Here is a 23262-nt window from a genome sequence, read left to right as displayed (position 1 = left end):
TATACAGTATACATATATTTTATTATGAATTGTGTATATTGCCATGAAGAGTAATTTCAGGAAGAATCAGGAGCGTCTTAAGAGAGGATGGGACCCGCATGCAACCTCCGTCGCAGGCCCCCTCCTCTCCGGCAGCAAGTAGACTCTGGCATAATGCCAGAGTTCACTGTGCATGTGCATTTCTCCGGGGCAGAGGCAGAGGCGGTCACTGGGCGGGAGGGGGCTGGGCGGCGGCATCGCCGCTGATGCTGTGCGATGCCTTTGCCCTTCTGCAGGTGGGGGGCAGCACTGACATGCGGGGCGGACTAGCCCTGTGCTGGGCGTCCCCCCGCATGTCAATGTGAATGATCGTAGCTGTGCTAAATTTAGCACAGCTACGATCAACTTGGAATGACCCCCTGTGTGCGGTGTGAGCCCCCCTGGACCTAGGGGTCAGTGTGCACCACACACACTGCACCCATTATAGAAACTCCTATGGGAAGAATGTAGAAACCGTTCTGCAAATTAGGGGACACTCAGTTTTAACATTCAACTGAATTAAAAAGTAATTCTCCAACCTTCGCTTTGGCCACTAAATAAAACATAATGTAATCTACCACTCTATGTACAGTTGAAGTAATCATAATACTGAAGCCTAGCATGCTGTTTATTCATAGTGAAACTCTCCAAAGTGAAGTATGCAGGTAACAAAATATATATATTACTTGTTGAGACACTTTTGTAAATTATACTGTATATGATTTGGAAACATGAGGAGTACGTAGTTACAGGGAGCCAGAAGACAAGTGTAAAAATATGGTACCGCATCAGTGCTTCAAAACTAATCACGCTAATAAATAAAATGCCAACAAAAAAGAAATATACGCTACAATTATATAATTTTTCATTTTTCTTATTCACAAACTATACTAAGAGTTACCATACATGTACAGGTTTATTTCAGAACACATAATTCAGTCTATACGTAAAGGCTTAAAAGCCATTATATTTTTTGTATGTTTATTCATTAAATAGGTCACTGTATCAGTACTTGATATCTCTAAACATTTTCTTCAATTTTTTTGCAGGAATAATTTGGAGAGAGATCTTCTCACCTTCATGGATCTAAAGAATCTGTCTATGTATAATGATGAATTTAATAATGGCACCAATGGTACGGACATCGAACAAAAGACTCACTACAATTATTATGCCATGCTTCTTACGCTTCTTATATTCGTCATCGTCTTTGGCAACGTTTTGGTGTGCATGGCAGTTTCTAGGGAAAAGGCTCTACAAACCACCACCAATTACCTAATTGTCAGCTTGGCTGTTGCAGACCTTTTAGTGGCAACCTTAGTGATGCCGTGGGTGGTATACCTGGAGGTATGTTTCTTATATTACTAATTAGTTGACTTGTTGAATTATATTACACATTAATAATGTTACCTACATATGTAAATGCTAAACCTGCATTAAATAATAATAATAATAATAATAATAATAATAAAGATTTTTATTTATACTGTGTACACACACAGGCATATGTATAGTGTGACAATAGTCGGTACTCTCCCAAAAATATATAGAAATAATTGCCCTGGTGCCCTATGGGGTATTCTTATACCAAAATGTTAGATCCAAAGCAGTGGCACTCACAGGTCTTATTATGAAGAATCCAAAGACAATGAAGTACTGTACTTGATAGTGATTTTCTTGAGTTCTCTAATTATATTACTATAACCTGGCAACATGACTGCTCTTACCAATCATAAATTTGGTGACTGCTGCACTTTTATAGACAATCCGTCATAACTCTGAGAAAGTCACATGTGTTCCAAGGTGCCTCAGGTGAGGAAGAAATAGATAAAGTCAATATGTAAGTGTGGGCGCTGAAAGGAACAGCAGGGATTGCATACAGTACCTATCCTGGAAAAATGCAGGTAAATTGACTGTTTAAAGCCCAGAGGTTTAAGCTGAGTTCTGCATCCAGAGCATAAAGATCCAGCATGATACCATGGAGAAAAGTCGGAAACCACTGGGACTATGGCAAATCTGCCATTAGTGCTTTCAGTAGTACTAAATTGAACTCATAACTAAGTGGCATCTCTTTGACTATATTTATAAGGAGACATTGTTGGGCTGATACTGTACCTATTACAGATAAAAATTAAGCTACAGTACAGCAGGTTTCATAACGGAATTGCTGATAGCAGTCACTGGCACTGAAATGTATAAGACAAGATTGAATTTCCATCCAGCTTGACAAGTAGTGATTTAGCAGCCACTGTACTGCTTTGTTCTATTTAAAAAAAAAGAATTCTAAACTTTACAGATCTATTCTAACTTCTAACAGCCCATATTATAGAGTACTTGTGGGGAAAAAAAATGTGTGCTGAATTTCAGATGATTTGTACCAAGCAGAGCAATTGAAAGTGACAGTATCTGAGTTATGAAAAAGTGGCAAATTAATTTCTTTATATTGTGTCCCAACCTTTGTCTAATTTACTGTTACTGTCTGATAGTGAGTTCACCTTCATCTGGATTATGTTATATGTATTTTACTCTTGCCTTTATATAATAAGGATTTATTTTGCATTCATATACAGTAGGTTCAATCGTTTCACAGCTTGATTGTATCTAGTAAACCTAGATTGTTGTTCTAATACAGTATATCATTTATGTGTATTACTGGGGATTTTAGGCTATTAATTAAACTCTAAGCTTATTTATAATAAACATTATTTCAGATATATATATATATTTAATATAGTATTTTGTTTTTAAGAAACTATTCTTTGTACACAAGTTATGAGAGGTAATTTACAAAGCATAGCTAATGTGCATTACCAAACACTATTAATTTACACATCTGGCCCATCCAGCAAACCTCAGTGTTACTAATACCCCTTTCACACAGCATAAATAACCCAGTATCGACCCAGTATATTGCCGGGTAAACGCGGGTCGCTGTGCAGTGTGAAAGGGGTCACTGATGAATTCCTGGGTTGCCTGACCCGGTAATTTCACCCGGGAATAAAGAAGGGTTATTCCCGGGTTATTACTGGGTCAGGTGCAGTGTGAACGGGTTGCCGGGTCGATATGAGACCCATTCACAGCATAGACAGAGGCCGCGTGGAGATGATATCATCTCCCAGTGCCGCCTCCGCACTCGCCCCCGATGCCAGCTCCATCCCTGTGCCCGATTGCAACCCGACCCGGCATATTGAAGGGTTGGGAAGCAAGTCTGATAGGTCCAATGCCGAGTCACGCCCGGGAAGGGCCCTTTTCCAATTCCTGGGTGTGATCAAGCATAGCGATGTGAAAGTGGTATAAGAGAAGCCTCAGGAACCTAAAAGTATGATAGATTTTTGGAGGAAACAGTATTAGAGGTGCTGAAGTGTAAACATTATAAGCACCTGTCCTTTTAATATCAGCCCTTTCTAGAAAGAAAATCCTCAGTTCTGCTAATAAAATGCTGCTTAGGCTTTGGCTTTGGAGAGTGTGGGGATTGTCTTTATTACAGGCAGCAGTTTTGAGTGTGTTAAGATTTATGCTACATTACTCAGAATGAAAGTGGTTCCCATGAAAGGTGTAGTTTATGAAGTGGTTATGAAGTTTAGAACTCTTCTAATAGCTCAGAGCTGGTGCTCAAGTCTTTTGGGGACTGAAAATGTCTGTGCAGCCCTCCATACAGTATGTAAAACCTTACATTAACCTTGAAAGGCTTCCTCCAATCCCGAATATCATAATCTTGCTCTGCAAACTGAATTCTAATTTCAGTACTTGTCTACAAAGCTAGTTGTACTGGTGCATCGTACATGACTCCGTACATGACTAGCAATACCTTCACTACTGTATATTCAACTGTTCAAATAGCTTTTATCTGCAAACATTGCCATCTTGCTCCTTTAGGCCTATCCCAGTGCTATTCAAAGAGTATTTGTACAAAATAAGATGCTACTTTGCATGGCAGAACTATTTTTTTATGCAGAAGGAGTAGTGGTGGTGTGGACTAGATGGCGCTATCGCTCAAGCAGTGATGGTAAATGTGAGAGTGCTAAAACAAATACTTAGCTGTACTGTCTCCCGGCGAAGAGTCAGGTATAATCGGTTTCATTTTTTGGACTATCTGGGATAAATCCACCGTTGGATCTAGAAGGCAGCAATCGTTTCACTAGAAGCGCCATTAAGGATTTCACCCCTCTTTTTCCAAATCTATTTTTTTATGCAGTACACAAAATGTCTCCATTGTTGGTAAAGTCAAACTAGCATGCATGTACCATTTCATGTGGAAAAAATGGACACTGGGGCGCGCCATTGCATTTTAGTTTATATACAGTATGATAGCATTTTTTTATTTTGAGCAGGCTCTGAGGAAACTCCAAACTCCTACTGCCAAGTGAATGCACTAAAATATGAAATGATAATTATTTATTTTCATTATATATGAACATTTACTTATAAAGCTCTAGCAAGAGGCAAAAACAGGACTTAATGCTGAGGTAGGTGGCACTCCAACTGACAAGGGGGGGTGGAAAGGAGTTAGAGCCACAGAAACAAACACTAACAGAGTGACTTGATAAATAGGTAGAGGAACTGGACAGGATCATGTCCTGTAGACATACAGGTTGATGTATGAACATTTAAGCATTTTAGTGGTAATTGCGCAAGTTATTGTAGTTACCATTTCCCTGCATGTATTAATGCAGTAAAATATGCAGAGTGATAGCACCGCTATATTTAGATCAGGTTTTGAAAGTTATGAATAGTGAATGATACACGTTCCGATGAGTGCAGCAATTTTGCAGCTCGGACTGGCACTGGCACATAATTGGCACTGGCTCTCAGAATATGCTTAACAGGGATAGGGGAATGGGATAATGCTCTGCACCAGCTAAATGTAAATTGTATTAACTTCAAGAAAACCCTGACTAATATCCGTCAATAAATCGTATATTTCCCACTGGATATTCGGGGGTGCTACCAGAGACAAATTAGTTTGTACAAAAGAGAAGAGAGATAGAATGTCTCTTTGTTGGCGCACATGAGATAATTAAAAAACAACCTTTAATATATTTGTTAAAAGATGTCCAACCACAAAATAAAGACAAAACAACACAACAGAAATACACAGTTACCATACAAAGTGAATAAATGTTAATAAAGTTTATTAACACTTATTCACTTTGTATGGTAACTGTCTGTCTTTATTTCGTGGTTGGACATCTTTTAACAAATATATTAAAGGTTATTTTTCAATTATCTCATGTGCGTCAACAAAGAGACATTCTTTCTCTCTTCTCTTTTGTCAGAATATGCAGCCAGGGAGTGTGTATACAAAAATATAAAGTTGTTTTTTTTCAGTGTCACCGTATCAGCTGCGGGTTCTGCTGGGAAGTTTAGACTAGAGCAGTGGTTCTCAAACTCGGTCCTCAGGACCCCACACAGTGCATGTTTTGCAGGTAACCCAGCAAGTGCACAGGTGTATTAATTACTCACTGACACATTTTAAAAGGTCCACAGGTGGAGCTAATTATTTCACTTGTGGTTCTGTGAGGAGACCTGCAAAACATGTACTGTGGGGGGTCCTGAGGACCGAGTTTGAGAACCTGTGGACTAGAGCATATCCAGATTCAATGCAAGCATCAGTCACAGGTGCCATAAGAGAGAGAGCATCAGTAATTGTTCCTTCTTCATCTTGATATTGGGCGAAGCAGACCATACATTTATCAAACTTTATATGCTGGCATAATACATCTCCCCTATAGGAAATGTAGCATTTTTATGGGATGATAGTTGTCAACACTGAGTGATCTAATTTAGAGCCAGCAGTGATCAACTCATTGACAATCTTGTCAGCGCAGTCTCTGTGGAGTATTTGGAATAAAAGCCTGACTGATGAGGTTGTGATGATAGAAAATTGCTGAGGAGATCCATTTAAAATAAAAAGAATTGCTCACTAGGCATCACTTTGCATAATACTGTAGCTATGGGGCATGTGGGGACATTTTGGGTTGTGCACATGAGGTTGTTGTTAGACTTTCATTTTATTTTTAATTTAAATGTAATGTGTACAGTATGGTGGGCCATCGCTGCTCTAAAGTAAATCAAGAAACATTTGATCAAGAAAAGATCTAGTACTGCCAGATCAGGAGAGGAAAAAGTACTACAGAAATTTGGGAGAAAAATGATGATGATGATGATGATGATGATGATGATGATGATGATGGCGTAGATGATGATGGTTAAAAATCTAGACACATATGTCATTGTGAGCAAAGATAAAACAAAAATAAAGTGAACAATTACATTGTTTGCCTTTAAAATATGTTGACTATTGTAAAGTTACATTCCTGGAACATTAAAAGATAAAGGAGGATCAAAGATCTTTTTTGTCAGCATTCAAATTTCTAAGTAAAAATACCGGTATGTACAAAAAAAGCAAAGTACTTGAGTTAAAATAAAACAATATGATCTTTGTGTGTTTGTCAGTTTAGGACCGGAGCTACTGTGTTATGCCAACATAACAATCAATTAACTGCTTCATCACTGCCTCAGAGTTGTATAATGGTAGTGAGTCTATATAATATATCAGCAATTCCCCTCTAAACAGTGGAATGTCAGATCATGGGAAAACTAAGAAATTATAAGTATGAAAACAAATTCAATCCTCAGTACTGTTTTGTCAATGCAAAACTAAACCATTGTCATTGTCAATGCATTATTTATGGTGCAGTTGCAAATACTGTGCACATGCAAGTCATCTATAGTTTTTCCTGCATGCACGGAACAAAATGTAGATACAGTATTTGCCCTCATGCTGAGTTATGCGCACCTGTATGTCCCCTTTCTGTATGCTAAGTGTCATAGCTGTCATCATTATTAGTGCTTGCTTACACCAACTCTATCCTTGGTGCAAAAGAGTCAAATGAAGACATAGATATGCATATGCATAACTTTGCATAACCTACAACTCAGTCAGCATGCTCATTCTGAACATTTTCTATGTGCAACTGTACCATTACCACCTAGATATCCCCTTTCAGTCATGCTGATAGTGGAAATGCAACAGCTTTTTGTGCACTTCTCTACATCATCTGCATTTCTGTACACTCAGTTTACGAAGTGCAAAAACATACACATTACATTGGCCAAACTGAGTTTCTTGCACATCCAATTCTGTATCCGCCCGTCTATTATCCGCATAAGAAACCTCACTTCAAAGAATCCATAGACTATATTAGATAAACAATTCAATTAATTTGAAAGTTTCCCTACATTTTGTATGATCAATTATACATTTATAAATTATATAATTTGTAACAGTACCATTTGGTGACATGTGTGCTAAATATAACCATTCTGTGTCAATATAGTAACATAAATTACATTTATTTCTAAGCCTAAAATGTGCCTTGACTGTGGTGGATTCATTCCCCCTGAAAATCACTGTGTTCCGATTAATGTAACCTCCAAGGTAGGGTAAACATTAGAATATTTAGCTCTGCATAATGAATTTTTTTGCACCTCTGCATAAATACATATCATCAGTAATCAGACCAATGCTTGCATCGCTTCAGCAATTTTTTATGAAATAACCCATTCTGTTTTGTCAGGCTAGATCTACGCATCAGAGCAAATATGTGATCTTTATGCAATTGACTCTATTTTTTGTAGCTAGTGATGTGCATTTTCACTTGCAGACAAAGAGAAGGATAATAATGGGTGCAGGGGGTACTGATTCTATTGGGCCCATGAGGCTTAGGGGCCTGTATCCAGAGTCCACTTCACCTGTACTCAGCTCATATCAGAGTCAGATCAATAGGAGAGATGATTTTGGTTGATCATCCCTCCTAGCACTGTGCAGACAATATTATGGTCATCCATCCTCACTTCTCTTACAAATCACTTACACCCTCCACTTCCCTATACATTTTAAATAAGTGCCTTTTGAGTTTTGGGTATCATGGCTACCATACATGAGGCCGAAGCAAAATATGCAATTCACTTATGTTCCACCTTCATAAATGTTTTCAGATCTCTAGCTGACCATGTTGCAGTCTATTCCATTTGACTGAACTCAGTCAGCTGGTGATCTGCAGCAATAATAATTGAATACACCTTTTCAGTTGACCAGGTAGGATACAGTCTACCAGGTATACTGCATGTAAATTTCGCCACATACTTATGTCATAAAGAGGGGGGAGTCTAATTTTGTTCCAAAGCAATAGTGAAAACCCCAGGGATGAAGAGCAAAGAGGAGGTTCCACAGTTTTGATCTCTTTCACTGTTCATTATAATACATGTATTCTATTATTGTTATCAGAGGTGAAGCAGAAAAAAATAGATCCATTATTGTAGGTTTATTTTTTCATTGTGAAAAGTCCTGAGCGGTGAATGTGTTTTAGGTGGTTACGTTCGAGATAAGTGGATTCCCAGAAAAGAACTTCAACAAATAACGTGAATATATAAATATGAGTTTATTGTACACTTATACTTATCTAAGGTCATTGGTCAATCCAATAGATGTTTAATACAGCAATCACATCAGCAAACTCAGGAGCCTTGCCCTCTGCGTCTAGAGGCTTTGTTATATTCAGATCATCCTGGCATTTTCTGTAGTCAGTGTTTTCATCCTAGGGCAGCATGCAACCACTGGAGCATTCATGTGCAGGCTCCAGATTCTTCCAGATTTATTGTTTGATTTTTAATTAATTATAACACTTGTTTATAATGCCTGCTGATATACATATGTTTCTTTAATTAAATGTATTGTATTGTTTTAACTTATTACTGAAATTATTGTTAATTTTGAAAGGAAGAGGGCCAGCCAATGTGACCCTGACATGTATTAGGGTGTCTATCACATACTGTATATCTTGTGGCTGGGGATAGAAGTGAAACTTCAGTCATAAAAGTAACATAGAAACATGGAATTTGATGGCAGATAAAAACAACTTGGCCCATCTAGCCTGCCCATATACATACACATTTATACACTAGGGCTTTTTTTTGTCGGGAACCAATTAACCTCCCAGTATAGTTTGGCTTATGGGAGGAAACCGGAGTACCTCGATGCATGCACAGAAAGAATATACAAACTCTACACAACTAGGGTCATGGCGGGAATTGCACCCATGGCCTCAGTTCTGTGAGGCAGAACTGCTAACCATTGCACCATCCATACTGCTTTTAGTATTGTAGTTGGAGGATGGTTCCTTAGAGCCTCCCGGAATGGCATAGTCTTTATTGCTCAGAACAGGGGTTCTCAATTCCAGTACCAGTCCCCATGTACAGGTCAGGCTTTGTGGATTTATTTATTCATGCACAGGTGACCTGTTGATGATACATCAGGTTTGAGGTTGAGAACCACTGTCTTAGAAAATACAGTATCTCCATTCTCTTTAAAGACCATACAATATTGTCTGAGTGAAATATTAAAGTATACTACATTCTTTTTAAGCTTTCTTCATAATATAGGTAATGACTATGATTAAGGAAGATTATGGTCATATGAGGGGATGTGTGAATGATGTAGCTCCTTAAGGACGTTGACACCAGACTAACCTTACACATAAACCTACAGTAACTTTAACCATAACAATAATATTAACTGTAATCCTTAACACTAACTCTATTGGCATTATGCCTGTTAACATTTTGACTGCGTTGACATTTGTTCTGTTGACGTAACAATGGGCCTAATTCAGACCTGGTAGCAGCAAATTTGTTAGCAGATGGGCAAAACCATGTGCACTGCCGGGGGGGGGGGGGGGGGGGGGGGCAGACATAACATGTGCAGAGAGAGTTAGATTTGAGTATTTAAGTAGGGTGTGTTCAAACTGAAATCTAAATTGCAGTGTAAAAATAAAGCAGCCAGTATTTACTCTGCACAGTAACAATATAACCCACCCAAATCTAACTCTCTCTGCACATGTTATATCTGCCCCCACCTGCAGTGCACATGGGGCCTAATCCAGACTTGATTGTAGCCATGCAAAATGTTGCACTGCTACGATCAGTTACTCAGACATGCGGGAGGACGCCCAGCACAGGGCTAGTCCACCCCGCGTGTCTGGCTCTGCCCCACTGCACAAGTACAAAAGCATCGCATTTGTACTTGACGAGTAGCTCACTATCAGCGCAGCTCCTACATGCTGGCCGGGAGCTACCCGTCGCTGTCCGGGTCATAGTGGCGGAGTGTGATGTCGCGCAGCCACCGCGGCCCGCCCCCGCACAGTCTGGGCACTCATGTGTTGCCCAGACCGTGCCCCTAAAATGACAGCCAAATGACGCCGGCTCACCCCCTTCCGCCCAGTGACCACCTCAGCCTGTCAGTTAGGCAGACGCGATCGCAGGGCAGAGATGGCCGTTGGCTGTCTGGCATGTGCCGGCGCATGTGCAGTTCAGACCTGATCGGCTGCTGTGCGAAAACGCACAGCAGCGATCAGGTCTAAATTAGGCACCTACTATCTTACTAAGGAGACGGTGGAGGTCCATCAAACCCAAATCATTTGGGTGAAGTGTAAAACTGTGTTTGATATACTACACCATTGTATTGTTTCATTTTTTCATGTACTGCCCTAAATGTGAGGTGGAGAAGGATGAAATGGTTGGAATAAAGGAAGAACCATCTTCCATAAGAACATCCCTACACATAAGGGAAGGTTTAATTTTCAATATATTTTATTTTCTTAGTGCTTGATGTAATGTGTTTGCGCAAACTTTATATATCCCTGGCGTTGCCCATCTGCTAACAAATTCTCTGCTATGATCAGGTCTGAATTAGGCCCAGTGTCAGGAAGAGCTTTATAACCACAACAAAATTAAGTACACATTTAATTTGTAATAGACCTAGATTCTAGTTATTCTGTTTGTTTGTTTGTTTGTTTGTTTGTTTTTACTTTATATCTTGCCTAGTCGATTGTTGACAAAGGATATTTTCAGTAGCTATTGTTTTAAAGAATATCTAAAATAGCTTATTTTTTGAACAGACGTTCTGTTGAAATATTTTTGACCTTGAGTAAAATATAGGGAAGGATGTGTTCTTTCTTTTTGGAGTTTATCCAAACACATTACTGTAGTTGTGTGCATACTGTACTGTCTACATTTTCATTTTAACTGTCTTACTACCCCTGCCATCATCTCAGAAGTTTATAGCAATGGACCCGTACTAAAAATATGATATATGATATAAATAGAGCATTTTTCATTTAAAAAATATATTCACATATGTTTTCTCTGTTTTTTCAAAAAATGTTCTGCCATTTTTTTTAATGAATCTGCTTCCGACAGCAAAAGTCTTCTCCCAGGGCCTAATTTAGATTTGGAAGCAAGGCAGAAAAAGCACGTACTGTAAGTTTGTATATGGACCAAACCATTTTGCAATGCAAGGGGAGGACTTTTTCTGTGAAGGCTAAATATTGTCTTCTTTTGCATGTAAACCATAAATTTTAGACAACTTTATTCTTACACTACAATTTAGATTTCAGTTTGGATACACTCACCTTAAATCTAAATTTCTCTGACACGGGTCAGTGTGTGGTGTGAAAGCACCATGTCGGAAATCCCAGGTCACTTGACGCAGCAATTCAACCCGGGAATAAAGCCCTTCACTAGCCCCAATCTGTGCCCCACAACTCCCTATTTAATATAAAGACAGATCCAGCCAAGTTACGTCTGATTCAGAATCGGAAGGGCATATGCAAAGTAGAGAAGTGCGCTGGACCATTTGCTGGTTGAGATTCTAATTCTTTGTCAGGTTTTGGTTTTGCAAAAACGGTCTCACTGGCTTTTGTTTTAGTTTTTGTTTTGGACCTGTATTTTAAAAAAATATTGATTAAAAAAACTATAATCACAGAATTTGGGCCTTTCTTGTTCCTACGGGTTTTTTTTTAAGCTCAATAACATTCATTTCCAGTCAATTTTGACCACCTCTCAGCTCACAAAACTGTGTTCATCCAGTTTAGGCCAAAGGCTGAAGCGAGCTGGCTTGTTACTAAGCATCAGAGCAGCAGCACAAACATACGGGAGTTTATAGCACATCTATAAAAACCTTGCCACACAGCAGTGACAGAAAAGAAAAGTGGTGGAAGATGGAGTTGTCCATGTGCTCTCCTACCCACCCTTACTGTACGTTGGATATTAAAAAGGATATGCAACATGCACAGTTTAACAAACCAAGCACTTCAGTAACACGGACTGTCACTTTTGTGCCTGAAGGGCTTGATACATTTGGGCCTCTACAAAACAATTTTTTGGAAGGACTAACGCTGATCCCTAATGAGGAGATTGATGATGAGGGTGTTAATGACAACAAATTATTATAATTTTGAAAAGTAAATTTCATGAACTTATTGCAATTGAAGTAACATGAAGGAGGTGTCTAGATGGCTAATGTTCCTACCTCTACTAACTTTGGCCTCACAAATGGAGCATATGTCTTCACAAACATTGTCAGATGTTGTAAAAATAATCCCATACCCAAGACGTGACTTGTTTGGTCTTACTGTATGTCCAGACATTGCAATGGCTTTCTTTTTTATCATGGGCAAGAACTGCAGTCACTGGTGGCTGACTTACACAAACAACATCATCAAAATCCTCAGTGTCAGATATTAGTAGTACACACATATCCCCCTCATCATGTTCCACTTCCACACAAGCATCCTCAATTTTTATTATGTCCTCATCACTCTATTTACTTGTACTGCTCACCACATGTGCCGATAGTGCAGAAACAGTGGAAGAAGGTGAAAGAGCCTCCTCTATGAGGACAGTGTAAGAAATGTCAAACTCACACATAGCTAAAATGGACACATCTAGACTCTACTCTGGGATGTGCTATGGTTCTGAACACACAGTTTGCTCTACTGCTCTAGTGTTTTTATATTTTTTTTGACACATCTGAGTGAAAAGTTCTTGCATCATCAAGAGAGGCAGAAGAAGATGTCTCACTGACAGTTTCAGAACCACCAATTATAAATAAAGGCCAAATCCTGAGCCTTTCCTTGCCGCTGCATGTGGTAAATGGAATGCTGCCAATTTTATGTTTTTCTGCACTAAACGTTCCCTTTTAATAGAGGTGTTTTTGTTTTTATCTTTACCCCTGTAAAATATTGCTTTTTAATTTCAGATGCCCTGACTTAAACCCTCTATGTATGCCCTTAAGCATTGGCTTTAGAAGATGTTGAAGGAATAGTATTGTTATCATGGCTGGTTGCAGCAGCTGCAGTTATAGTATTTGATACACAAGGATAATAGGTGTCTCACCTTAGCTAAGTACTGTACATGTGTGTAGTACTGTGACCCTCTTACAGTAAAGATGGCTGCAGTAGTACATTAGGTTGGAGGTTACATCTGCCTGGAGACTGTGGGCCCTAGTGCCCTCAGTGTATGCAGCATAGGAGACAGTGCATAGTTCTGCTCTGCCAACAAAGGGTTTATAGTTTCAAATTGTACTTTGTTGTGGGAACTATATACAACTGTGTTTCACTTCAGGAGAATCAACTCTATGGGGGAAATTCAGACTGGATTGCTGCAGCGGCATCGATTGCAGTCTGAATCCCTCTGTGGAGTGTGCACATGCAGTGCATGAGGACCCCGGGAGCCCAGTGAGATGCTAACAGCCTCTCTGGGCTGCAATCGCCTCTGCCTGATTGACAGGCAGAGGCGGTTGCTGGGCAGGAGGGGTGTGCCAACGGCATTAGACCGCCACTAGCGGGGCACGGTCTAGGGAACACAGGCGTGTCCGGTCCATTGCGGGGGCGGGCTGTGGTGGCTGTGACATCACATGCAGCCGCTGTGATCCAGAATGCGGCGGGTAGCAAAAGCATCGCAGGCACTGCGCAGTCAGGGAGATACTCACCGGGTGCAAAAGCATCGCCATCATGCGATGCTTTTTCACCCTTGCGGGGGAGGGGGAGTTGGGTACAGCCTGACATGCAGGGTGGACTAGCCCTGTGCTGGGCGTCCCCCCACATATTTGAGTAAATGATCGAAGATGTGCTAAATTTAGAACTGAATTACCCCCTATGTTCTGCTATTTTCTGTATAGAAAACTATAGCATCCTAATACATGTGAGGTATTGCATTTGCCCTTATTTTATTGGTTCTTGTGTCAGTTTATTTATACACGTATAAAGTTTCAAGCTCTCTATCACTTACTGAACTGAAATGAGGTTTTTTTTTTACCATTGTGCTTGTAAAGAAACTTCATGTGAACAGGCATGAGAACAACAAAAAATCAAAGAGCAAAATTGTAAAAATGTTATGGTTTTTCCCCTACGATTCTCTACAATCTGGAAGGCAACAAAATTGTTTTTTGCAATAAGACATGATCTGCTTGAGAGATGTTGTGTAAGAAATGCTCAGAAGGCCTCATACAGGGAAAAGTGTTACTGTAGAAGCTCTTATATATGTTATATGTATATTACAGATTGCAAGGGTCATGTACAAATCAGTAAAACTACATACTGTATATAGTGCAAATGTGCCAATTATTTGCAACATACATGGTTATTACATATGAATATACATAGGGCATTCATGGAGAGCGTGAGTTTTGCATGGTGTGATGGAAGTATCTTGATGAGACAGTAGGTGCGGAAGATGCACCATATAACGTACCCAAATCTACAAACAATATTTGGTTTTAGGGTCCATGATTATTAAAGGGGAAAAGAAGATGCATGTAGGGAGGCCTCCTTGTTTAGTGGGGGAATTAGATGTTTTTTAGGTCCTCTGATGAGTTGGAAACAAGGTCTAGGCCTATGATTTCAGTGTGGCACCATATTAACCATCCTCCAAGTTACAATAACTCAAAAAATTAAAGCACGTTTTAAGGCATGCTTCAAAAATATAACAAACATTTGAACCACAATACAGGCTGAGTATCCCTTATCCTAAATTCAAAATCCCACATTTTTGGGTTACCTACCAAGATAATGACATATATATTATGTATTACTGTATGTGTATATATAGATATATTATATAGATATATAATATAATATATATGTATATGTGTCATTATCTCATTAGAGGAACCAAAAATGTGTGATTTTGAATTTTGAATAAGGGATAATCAACCTGTAGTTACACACATAATAAACACAGTTCACTCACTCCCCTCACATCATGTAAAAATAAATGGGACAGGAAATAACTAACTGCCTTGCAGAAATGTAATGTTTGTTTTTATCACTGATAAGGCCCTTTTATGACTCATCATATTAAAAATAATAATAATAATAATAATAATAATAATATATTTCTGAAGTTACACAAAAATGACTGGCATATATGACAACTAATCTGCACTTTTAGGCAAAAAATTGTATATTAAATAACCATTTTGGAGATTTTTACAGGGGTATATCTATTCAATCTCTCATTAATGTGTTAAGACTACGGGCCTGATCCAGAGATCGATATTTGTGGGACTGCACATGCACAGTTGTCATGGGACATGGATTTGTCCTAGGACTTACCTTGTCACTTAGCCTGCAGGACAGGTTTTCTGTTGGCTTTGTCTTGTGAACCTTTGCACGCATGTCGCCATGTTGGGGCATGGCAGCTGATTGCAAAACATCCAGTCAGAATGCTCCTTGCCTCAACTGACATTAGCAACCAATCAGAGACCTGCAATCCCTATGAAAGAATTTTCTAGCCATTTGTCCTGTGCCGGAGCATGAGTCATGCTGACTCCTAGTAAACCAAGAGACCCCATTTGGTGGTTTTTATTTTGAGTGTAAAGTAAGGATGGTATAATGGTTATTACTTCTGCTACTACTACTACTACTACTACTACTACTACTACTACTACTACTACTACTACTACTACAATACTGATGTCTTGGAATTGAAACTCACCTATGCCCTATGCTCTACCATGATTGGGTGGGGTTCCTCTGGGCACTTTGATTTCCTCCCACAATCCAAAAGCATAAATTGTCTCATTGTATTTCTGTAATGTAATTCACAGTGCCTGACCACTTCCCCAGGCAGTGGAAAGTATATGTAATACTGTACATTGTGTATGTATGTGGTATATATGGGAAAGCTTCTCTGCTATAAATATGCACACTCAAAAACCATAGGTGACACAATCTCACTCACTTTTAATCCCTCTGTCTCCTTAATCCTTTCTATCTTTTACTCTCTTTTAGCTGTCATGTTGATAATCTTTTATTTAGTTTGTATTCTAACCGTCTGTTAGTGAGATATCATGATTGGCTCCTTTTAAAGAATTTGCTGTAGTTGCTTCTCTTTGTCTTTCTCTGGACTCCCAATGGCGAAATGACCGGCCAAGGACCTGGTTACTGGAGGGCATGACTACATTTGGGGAGGCGTTGCCACATTCCCTTCAAACAATTTGAGAAAATAGTATGCACAGGGGAGCAACAGTTGCTGCAGAAAGAGTCAATTCTTTCTTAGCAACTGACCTGGGAACCTCTGACAAGTGCAGGCCTGAGTAGTTAGTACCCATTCCACTTCACTCTCTGCGACCCTTGGTCTCCCTTACCAAATATAGTGGACCCATCACCTGTGAATCAAGGGATAAATACTGATGATGTACATTATCAAGCCTTGTAAAGGATTGAGAAGTGGACAACTGGGGAAGTTGTCATAGTAATTAATAAACTTCTAATGTACAGAACATTTGTTTTAGAATGCACTTGATAAATGCTATCTAAAAGTTGATTGGTTGCTATGGGCAATGTCTCCACTCTCAAACGTCTTGTACACTCATTTATTTATAAACCACAAAAGCCTTCACATAATAATAAACATACAACAAGGGTCAAAAAGTAATCTGAACCAAAGATAGAGAATCAATTATTACTCATTAATTAATGTTATATTTCGGCAAAAATGTTCCTTCAGTCCATAAATTCAAAATAAAAGGTATTTTGTTTCCAAGAAAATTACAATGCTTTGTCCTGGATTAAGGGACTCCTGATTATAGACAATACATTTCATCCTAGTGATATTCTTTAGTAAACATATTAGTGATACTGCACAGTACTTTCCCAGTATCAGATAAATTTGTATATCCATAGTATCAGCAAAATATTCACAGCATGATGTTAAATAAAAATACAATTACATAGCATGGTCAAATTATCTATAACAAATCAAATGCAAAAATAAAAATTAAGTGGTCAGTAAAATAAAAGCATAAAACTAACATAAAAGTTAAAGTTAACACCCTGGGGGTTGGCGCGTGTCTAAGTGGTTAGCGATAAGTTTCACAGGTGTTCAGTGGCTTGCTGATGAACCCTTTCCCTAAGATGTTTTTCCCCCCTACCTTGTTTGATGTGAGTAATTCAGAGAGGTAGGACAGTTTGAAACATAAACAGGAAGGTCATTTAACAGCAATCTCTGTGGAGAGTAATCTTTATAGCGCAATTAATGCTGGCTAGAAAGAAGATTCATTGGTTCCATCAATCAAGATAACAAAGATGTTTTTCAAGAAGATTAAATCACTTTGTAGCATTCAATATAGCAGGGGTGGCCAACCAGTCAGAGACAAAGAGCCAAGATATCTTGTTAGGTACATCAAAGAGCCGACTTTAAGCCGAAGACGCACTTGTAAAAATGGGGTGTAACCTTGTGCCTGCTAGGCCATGCCCCTGGTATAAAATACATTGAAAAAGCCAGATCCAACATAAAATACAATGAAAAAGCCACCTACATCAAATAATTGAAAAGGCCAGATCCGCATAAAATATATTGAAAAGCCAGATTCACATAATACACTTTAGTTCCCTCATGTGTCACTCCAGCCAGCACCCACCTGTGTCACTCTAGCTAGCTCCCCCATGTGTATTTGGCTCCCTCAGTTCTCAGTCTACTTAGTGCTGCTGCATGTCTGGCTGGAGTGCAGCAGTTTACAGATCTCTTGTGGTCACGTGACTTTGAGTGTTGGGAGCCACATTTGAAAAAAGAAAGAGCCGCATGTGGCTCAAGAGCCACGCGTTGGCCACCACTGCAATATAGACTAATTCACTACAGCTCACATTACACTGGATGACTCAATGTGGCTAAGGCCTAAAGGGGCCTACACACGGTGCGATTTTGGCTATGGACGATTTTGACTATGTGATTTCCCTTAAACTACTCGGAGCCCAGTACCATAGATATTGACTATGCACACGGTGCGATTTTAACTTTGTGCAATTTTGGCTATGGACGATTTTGATTATACGGTAATAGCTCATTTAAATAGTAGGTTGGTATTACAGGGGTGTGGGGTGTTACTTTTAAAAGGGGACAAATAGCGGTGCCCATTTTAAATCTGTACACATTGGTGATCAGTGGCTGTATACTTAGTGATTATGGATGGTGATTCCTGCTCCATAGGCTGTGTGCTATCTGCATAGCTCAGCACCACAGTCACTAATCACAAGGAGGGGCATGGAGTGGCTGTAGAGTGGCTCAGTGATGTATATCGGTATTGCAGACATGTATCGGTCACTACAGTACACAAGGTGCAATATGCACTATATTGTATACTATGTAGTCAAAATTGACCTGCATGCACAGTCTATTTTTCCTTGCGATACTGATCCTACAGGACCGCGCATTGGCAACACAAGCTGTATACACAGGGTGTGATATGCACTATGTTTTCATGCGATATAGACTATGGGGGTCATTCTGACCCAATCATTTGCTGCAGTTTATCGCAGCGCAGCGATCGGGTCAGAACTACACATGCGCCAGCGCATGCCGGATGGCTGAAGGCCGTCATTCCCTAACAATCGCCTTTGCCTGATTGACAGGCAGAGGCGGTCGCTTGGTGGTAGGGGGCGGCACGGCGGCGTTTGATCGCCGTTATGGGGTGCGGTCTGGCCAACGCAGGTGTGGCCAGACCATGCGAGGGCAGGCCGCAGCAGCGTCATGATGTCACACGCAGCCGCTGCGACCAGGGGCAGTGATGATCAACTCCCGGCCAGCCGCAGGAGCAATGCTGGCCGGGAGTTACTCCACGAGTACAAAAGCATCACCGCTGTGCGATGCTTTGTACTTGTGCTAAGGGAGGGGGCAGGGACTGACATGCGGGTCGGACCAGCCCTGTGCTGGGCATCCACCCGCATGTCTGGGAACATGATCATAGCTGTCCTAAAGTTAGCACAGCTACGATCAACTCGGAATAACCCCCTCTATACAGTAGTCTATATTGGTAGTTCATATCGCACTGTGTATAGGCACCTTAACTCAAACAGTGGCTGATAAAGAAAAATTTTTAAGAAGAAAATGAAGATGAACAAGAAAAGGGTAATTTGTAAAAAAAAAAATCACTAGAAGTAATAGAGACTCAGGAAAATACAATCCTCTATTTTCCCTCAATATTCTTACACACAGTCCCGATCTTCACTGGCAATATAAGCGTTGGATCTCATAGATCCTACAGTGTCACAGTGTTGCATTGGGGTAATGAGGCTTAAGCTGTACTTGTTGCACAATAGTTTAGTCACCTCCTTAAAGAAATATATGTTCTGTAATCAAATTTCTGACTCTCTGTAGACAGTGTCACTGTAATCCAAATATGCACAGGGTCTTTGTGGCAAATATGTCTTTAGGTTCCAGCTTAGTAAAATATCTCTGTAGCAATTGATCAAAGTAATAAGTGTCTCTGTACTCACAACACTGCCCTTAAATAGGGATCAGTCTGTGACTGTTGTCTGTATTATGTATGCCTTCAAGCACTCTTCTTAAGGTAGTAGCTTGGTGGTGTGTATGTGTCAATAGAAATCAGGTTTAACAATCACCCTCCTGTGGTTTAAAGATTAACACAGTCTCTGTAACTCACCCAGACTCTGAGCGGTTCCTCCACGCCTGCCCTTGTTTCCACGCAGTGTCAGCAGACATTTCAAATTGGCCATGGTGTCTGTACCCCTGCATAGGCCTAGCGGCATCTGGTACTCAGCTGCAGTGTCCCATGTCTGCTCTCTTGGCTCTCACAACTCTCCTGCTAGCACCCCACTCTCTTAGCTCTGCATCATGTCTCACAACCACCTCCTGTGTGACCGTCCGACTCTCTGGTTCACTGCTCTGCTCCGCTCCTCAAACACATATCTCCTCTCTGCAACAGCTCAACCAAGTCACTCTCTTCTTCTTCCCACAGGGCTTAACTTGCTCCTCAGACAATGGGGCAGACCTAGAGAAGGCATAAGGAAGTGATAAACCAGTGATATGTGCAAGGTAATAAAGGCACCAGCCAATCAGCTCCAATATGTAAATTAACAGTTAGGATCTGATTGGCTGGTGCCTTTATCACCTTGCACATATCACTGGTTTATCACTTCCTTATGCTTTCTCCAGGTTAATACATCTGCCCCTCTGTCCAATAAGATCCCACCACTTCAATACGTAGACACACGACCAGGCTATGGTCCACTCTGTTAACTCTTGTTGTGCTAGCAAAATGTCTACAAGGTTAGCAAACACTGTTTTTACAATTAAAGGAACCAACACCTTTTTTCCCAGGTGCCACATCTACCTTTCAAGGCAGAACCTTTAAAATGCAGTCCCATGCAATGTTATTTGTAGCGTGTATTCACTTCTTAGACTTGTATTTGGAAAACTAGGCACCATGACTGCCATAGACACTGCTCCTATTGCAGTGGGGTATATTGATTTGTATATTAATAAGGAATTCATTAGTGTGTGGATATTCTGTATTATTATATACCACTATTTTTACAGTACAGTAGACATAAATTCAGACACAGTTTGTCAAGCAATAGCATAAAATTAGTTGGGTGACAGTAAATGTGTGTATGTTAATTTAGTGACAGTATAGCTCAATAAGATTGTGTTATTTAAGGAATTGTGTCAGTGAAGTGTGTGTCTTATGAATTCAGCATGAAAATCAGTTCTGTGGCAGTTTGCGTAGGAGTTAGCAAAGTGAGACTCCTCAACTGCATAATTGTGACATCTATTATATCCTTCAGTATGTTTTATAATAAAGCTATTGTAAAGCTAATTGGATTTAATTAACAGAATCAGTTTAACTGGATGGAGTATGATTTTGTGTTTGTGCAAAAACGGAATAACTATGGGGGTAATTCAGAGTTGATCGTAGATGTGCTACATAGATCAGCTTCCCTTACATGAGGGGGGACGCCCAGCACAGGGCTAGTCCACCCCGCATGTTAGGTCCTCCCCATCACACAAGAACAAAAGCATCTCACGGCGGCGATGCTTTTGTACTTGAAGAGTAGCTTCCCACCAGCACAGCTCCTGCGTGCCGGCAGGGAGCTACCCGTCGCTGTGAGGGTCTCAGTGGCTGCTTGTTACATCACGCAGCCGCTGCGGCCTGCACTGCGGTGCCGGCGCATGCGCACTTCAGACCTGATCGCTGCTGTGCGAAAATGCACAGCAGCGATCAAGTCTGAGTCAGCCCCTATACCCCACAACTGCTTTACTACATAACAACTAAAGCACATGCAGTGGCTAGCAAAAGTAGTAAACACTCTAAACAGAGTCAGACTTGCCCACAGGGACACAGGGGAAACTCTGGTGGTCCCCACTGCCTGGGAGCCCACCTCCTTCTCCGGGGATCAGGTTCTAGACTGTGAACTTGAATTATACATTATTCATATGTTACATTATATATATATCAAGGGGCCCAGACCATGCATTCTCTAATAGTTAGGCAAACCAATGTGGTGGCTGGACTACCCCCATCTGGAAACTGGCAATACCTCTAAACATGGGTACCTATCACTGTATCCCCCCGGTGGTCCCTTCATGCCCCAGTCCGACACTGACTCTAAAAAGTAAACATATTGGTCTGTATTACAAATGACACCTACACAGGCTGTTCCAGACAGAATGCCCTTAAAGTCCATTTTCTAATATATCATTCAGTATTTGTTTGCAAAGCATGCCTTACGTTTGCCAGAAAACATCAGTGACCCTTCTAAAATGTGGGTTTCTGGTCAGATGAAACAAAAAGTAAGCTTTTTGGCCACAACTCAGAATGCCATGTGTGGTGAATACTTAGCACTCTGCTTTCCTAAGCAAACACCATCACAGCAATGAAGTATGTGGGTGGCAGCAGCATTTTGTGGGAATGCTTTTCCTCACTGGAGACTGGGCATCTTGTTAAACTTAAAGGACCAAAGATTTTCAGCCTGCTGTGTGAAACATGTATGGAAGTCGGAAGAGTAATTTAAGCCATGCTATAGGACAGCATTGAATTTCACTATACAGCTGTGTCTTCATCTTCATGGCCAACTCTGATGAAGCAAGCAGTTAATATATTCAATGTATTCAATTAATCAATCTACTGTAGTTAAATATACCTTGTTCAAAACAAATGAATGTACTGTTGGGATATTGCACTATCATTGATTATACTGTATGCTTTAATCAACTTAATAAATACAACTACTGCATTCTACTACTGCTGGAGTTTACAACATAATTGCTTATTTTGCCACTACCCTATGTATAAAGGTGTACAACTCGATTGAATTCTACCTTACATTCACCTTCAACAGCAAGTACCCACTTCTGTTTATTATTGCTTAGAGTCTTCGTTTTCTCTTTCTTGTACATCTGTGCCAAAGGGAAGTCTTTTCTAAAATTAGAAAATTGCGGTCCATAAGCATCTTCGAACCACCCTCAACAACCTGAAGCAAATCTGCAAGGAAGAATACCCTAAAATCACTCCGAAACAGTGTGCAAACATGGTAGAAAGCAAATGTAAGTCAAAATTGCAGTTATCTGAAATAAATCAAAGTTATGATAATGATGACTTTGATTTTGTGTAAAAACAAATAACACCTGATATATCTTTACTCCATGACAACTATATATAAGTCCTTCATCCTAATAGTAATTTCCCTATAAATTGAGAACCACCTCACTATGTTTTGAAAATAGTATTTTGAAATTGAAATTGCTATCCACAAACTCAAAGACTACTATTTGAGAGGGAATCTCGTATCACCAATAGTGAACCTCATATTTAAAATTGTGTTTCAAAATTGACTTATTATAGAAGCCTATTCCAAACAAAATTATGATGAAATCTCTGAACAGTTCAGACACCTGTAACTGATAAAAACTGGTTACAATTTGTGTTCCTTTTTTATTCCAATCTGTTGACTTCTGTGAGGTTTTATACTTTTTAGTTGTCTGGCTCCTACAGTCTCCCTGTTTCTTCAATTAACAATGTTACATTGGACATCATTGGTCCTTCCATAGCAACTAATGTCACCGGATTCCTACTTGTGATCCTCAAGTTTATCCTAGTTGTCT

At 40.0% G+C, this 23262-nt stretch overlaps 1 protein-coding gene across 1 annotated transcript in view; it reads left to right on the top strand.

Moving 5' to 3' along the window:
* DRD2 (dopamine receptor D2) overlaps positions 1-23262 on the top strand; it is a 684149-nt gene that overhangs the window by 397158 nt on the left and 263729 nt on the right. Inside the window, exon 2 of the mRNA XM_063943186.1 lies at positions 1068-1365. Coding sequence (XP_063799256.1) covers positions 1099-1365 — 267 coding nt within the window. The 5' untranslated portion in view covers positions 1068-1098. The remainder of the gene's footprint in view (positions 1-1067; positions 1366-23262) is intronic.

Source organism: Pseudophryne corroboree, chromosome 10 (genome assembly GCF_028390025.1).
Source record: "Pseudophryne corroboree isolate aPseCor3 chromosome 10, aPseCor3.hap2, whole genome shotgun sequence".
In the NCBI taxonomy this organism is placed as follows: Eukaryota; Metazoa; Chordata; class Amphibia; order Anura; family Myobatrachidae; genus Pseudophryne; species Pseudophryne corroboree.
Note: the sequence above shows the minus strand (reverse complement) of the source record. Positions and strands in the feature narration are given on the sequence as shown.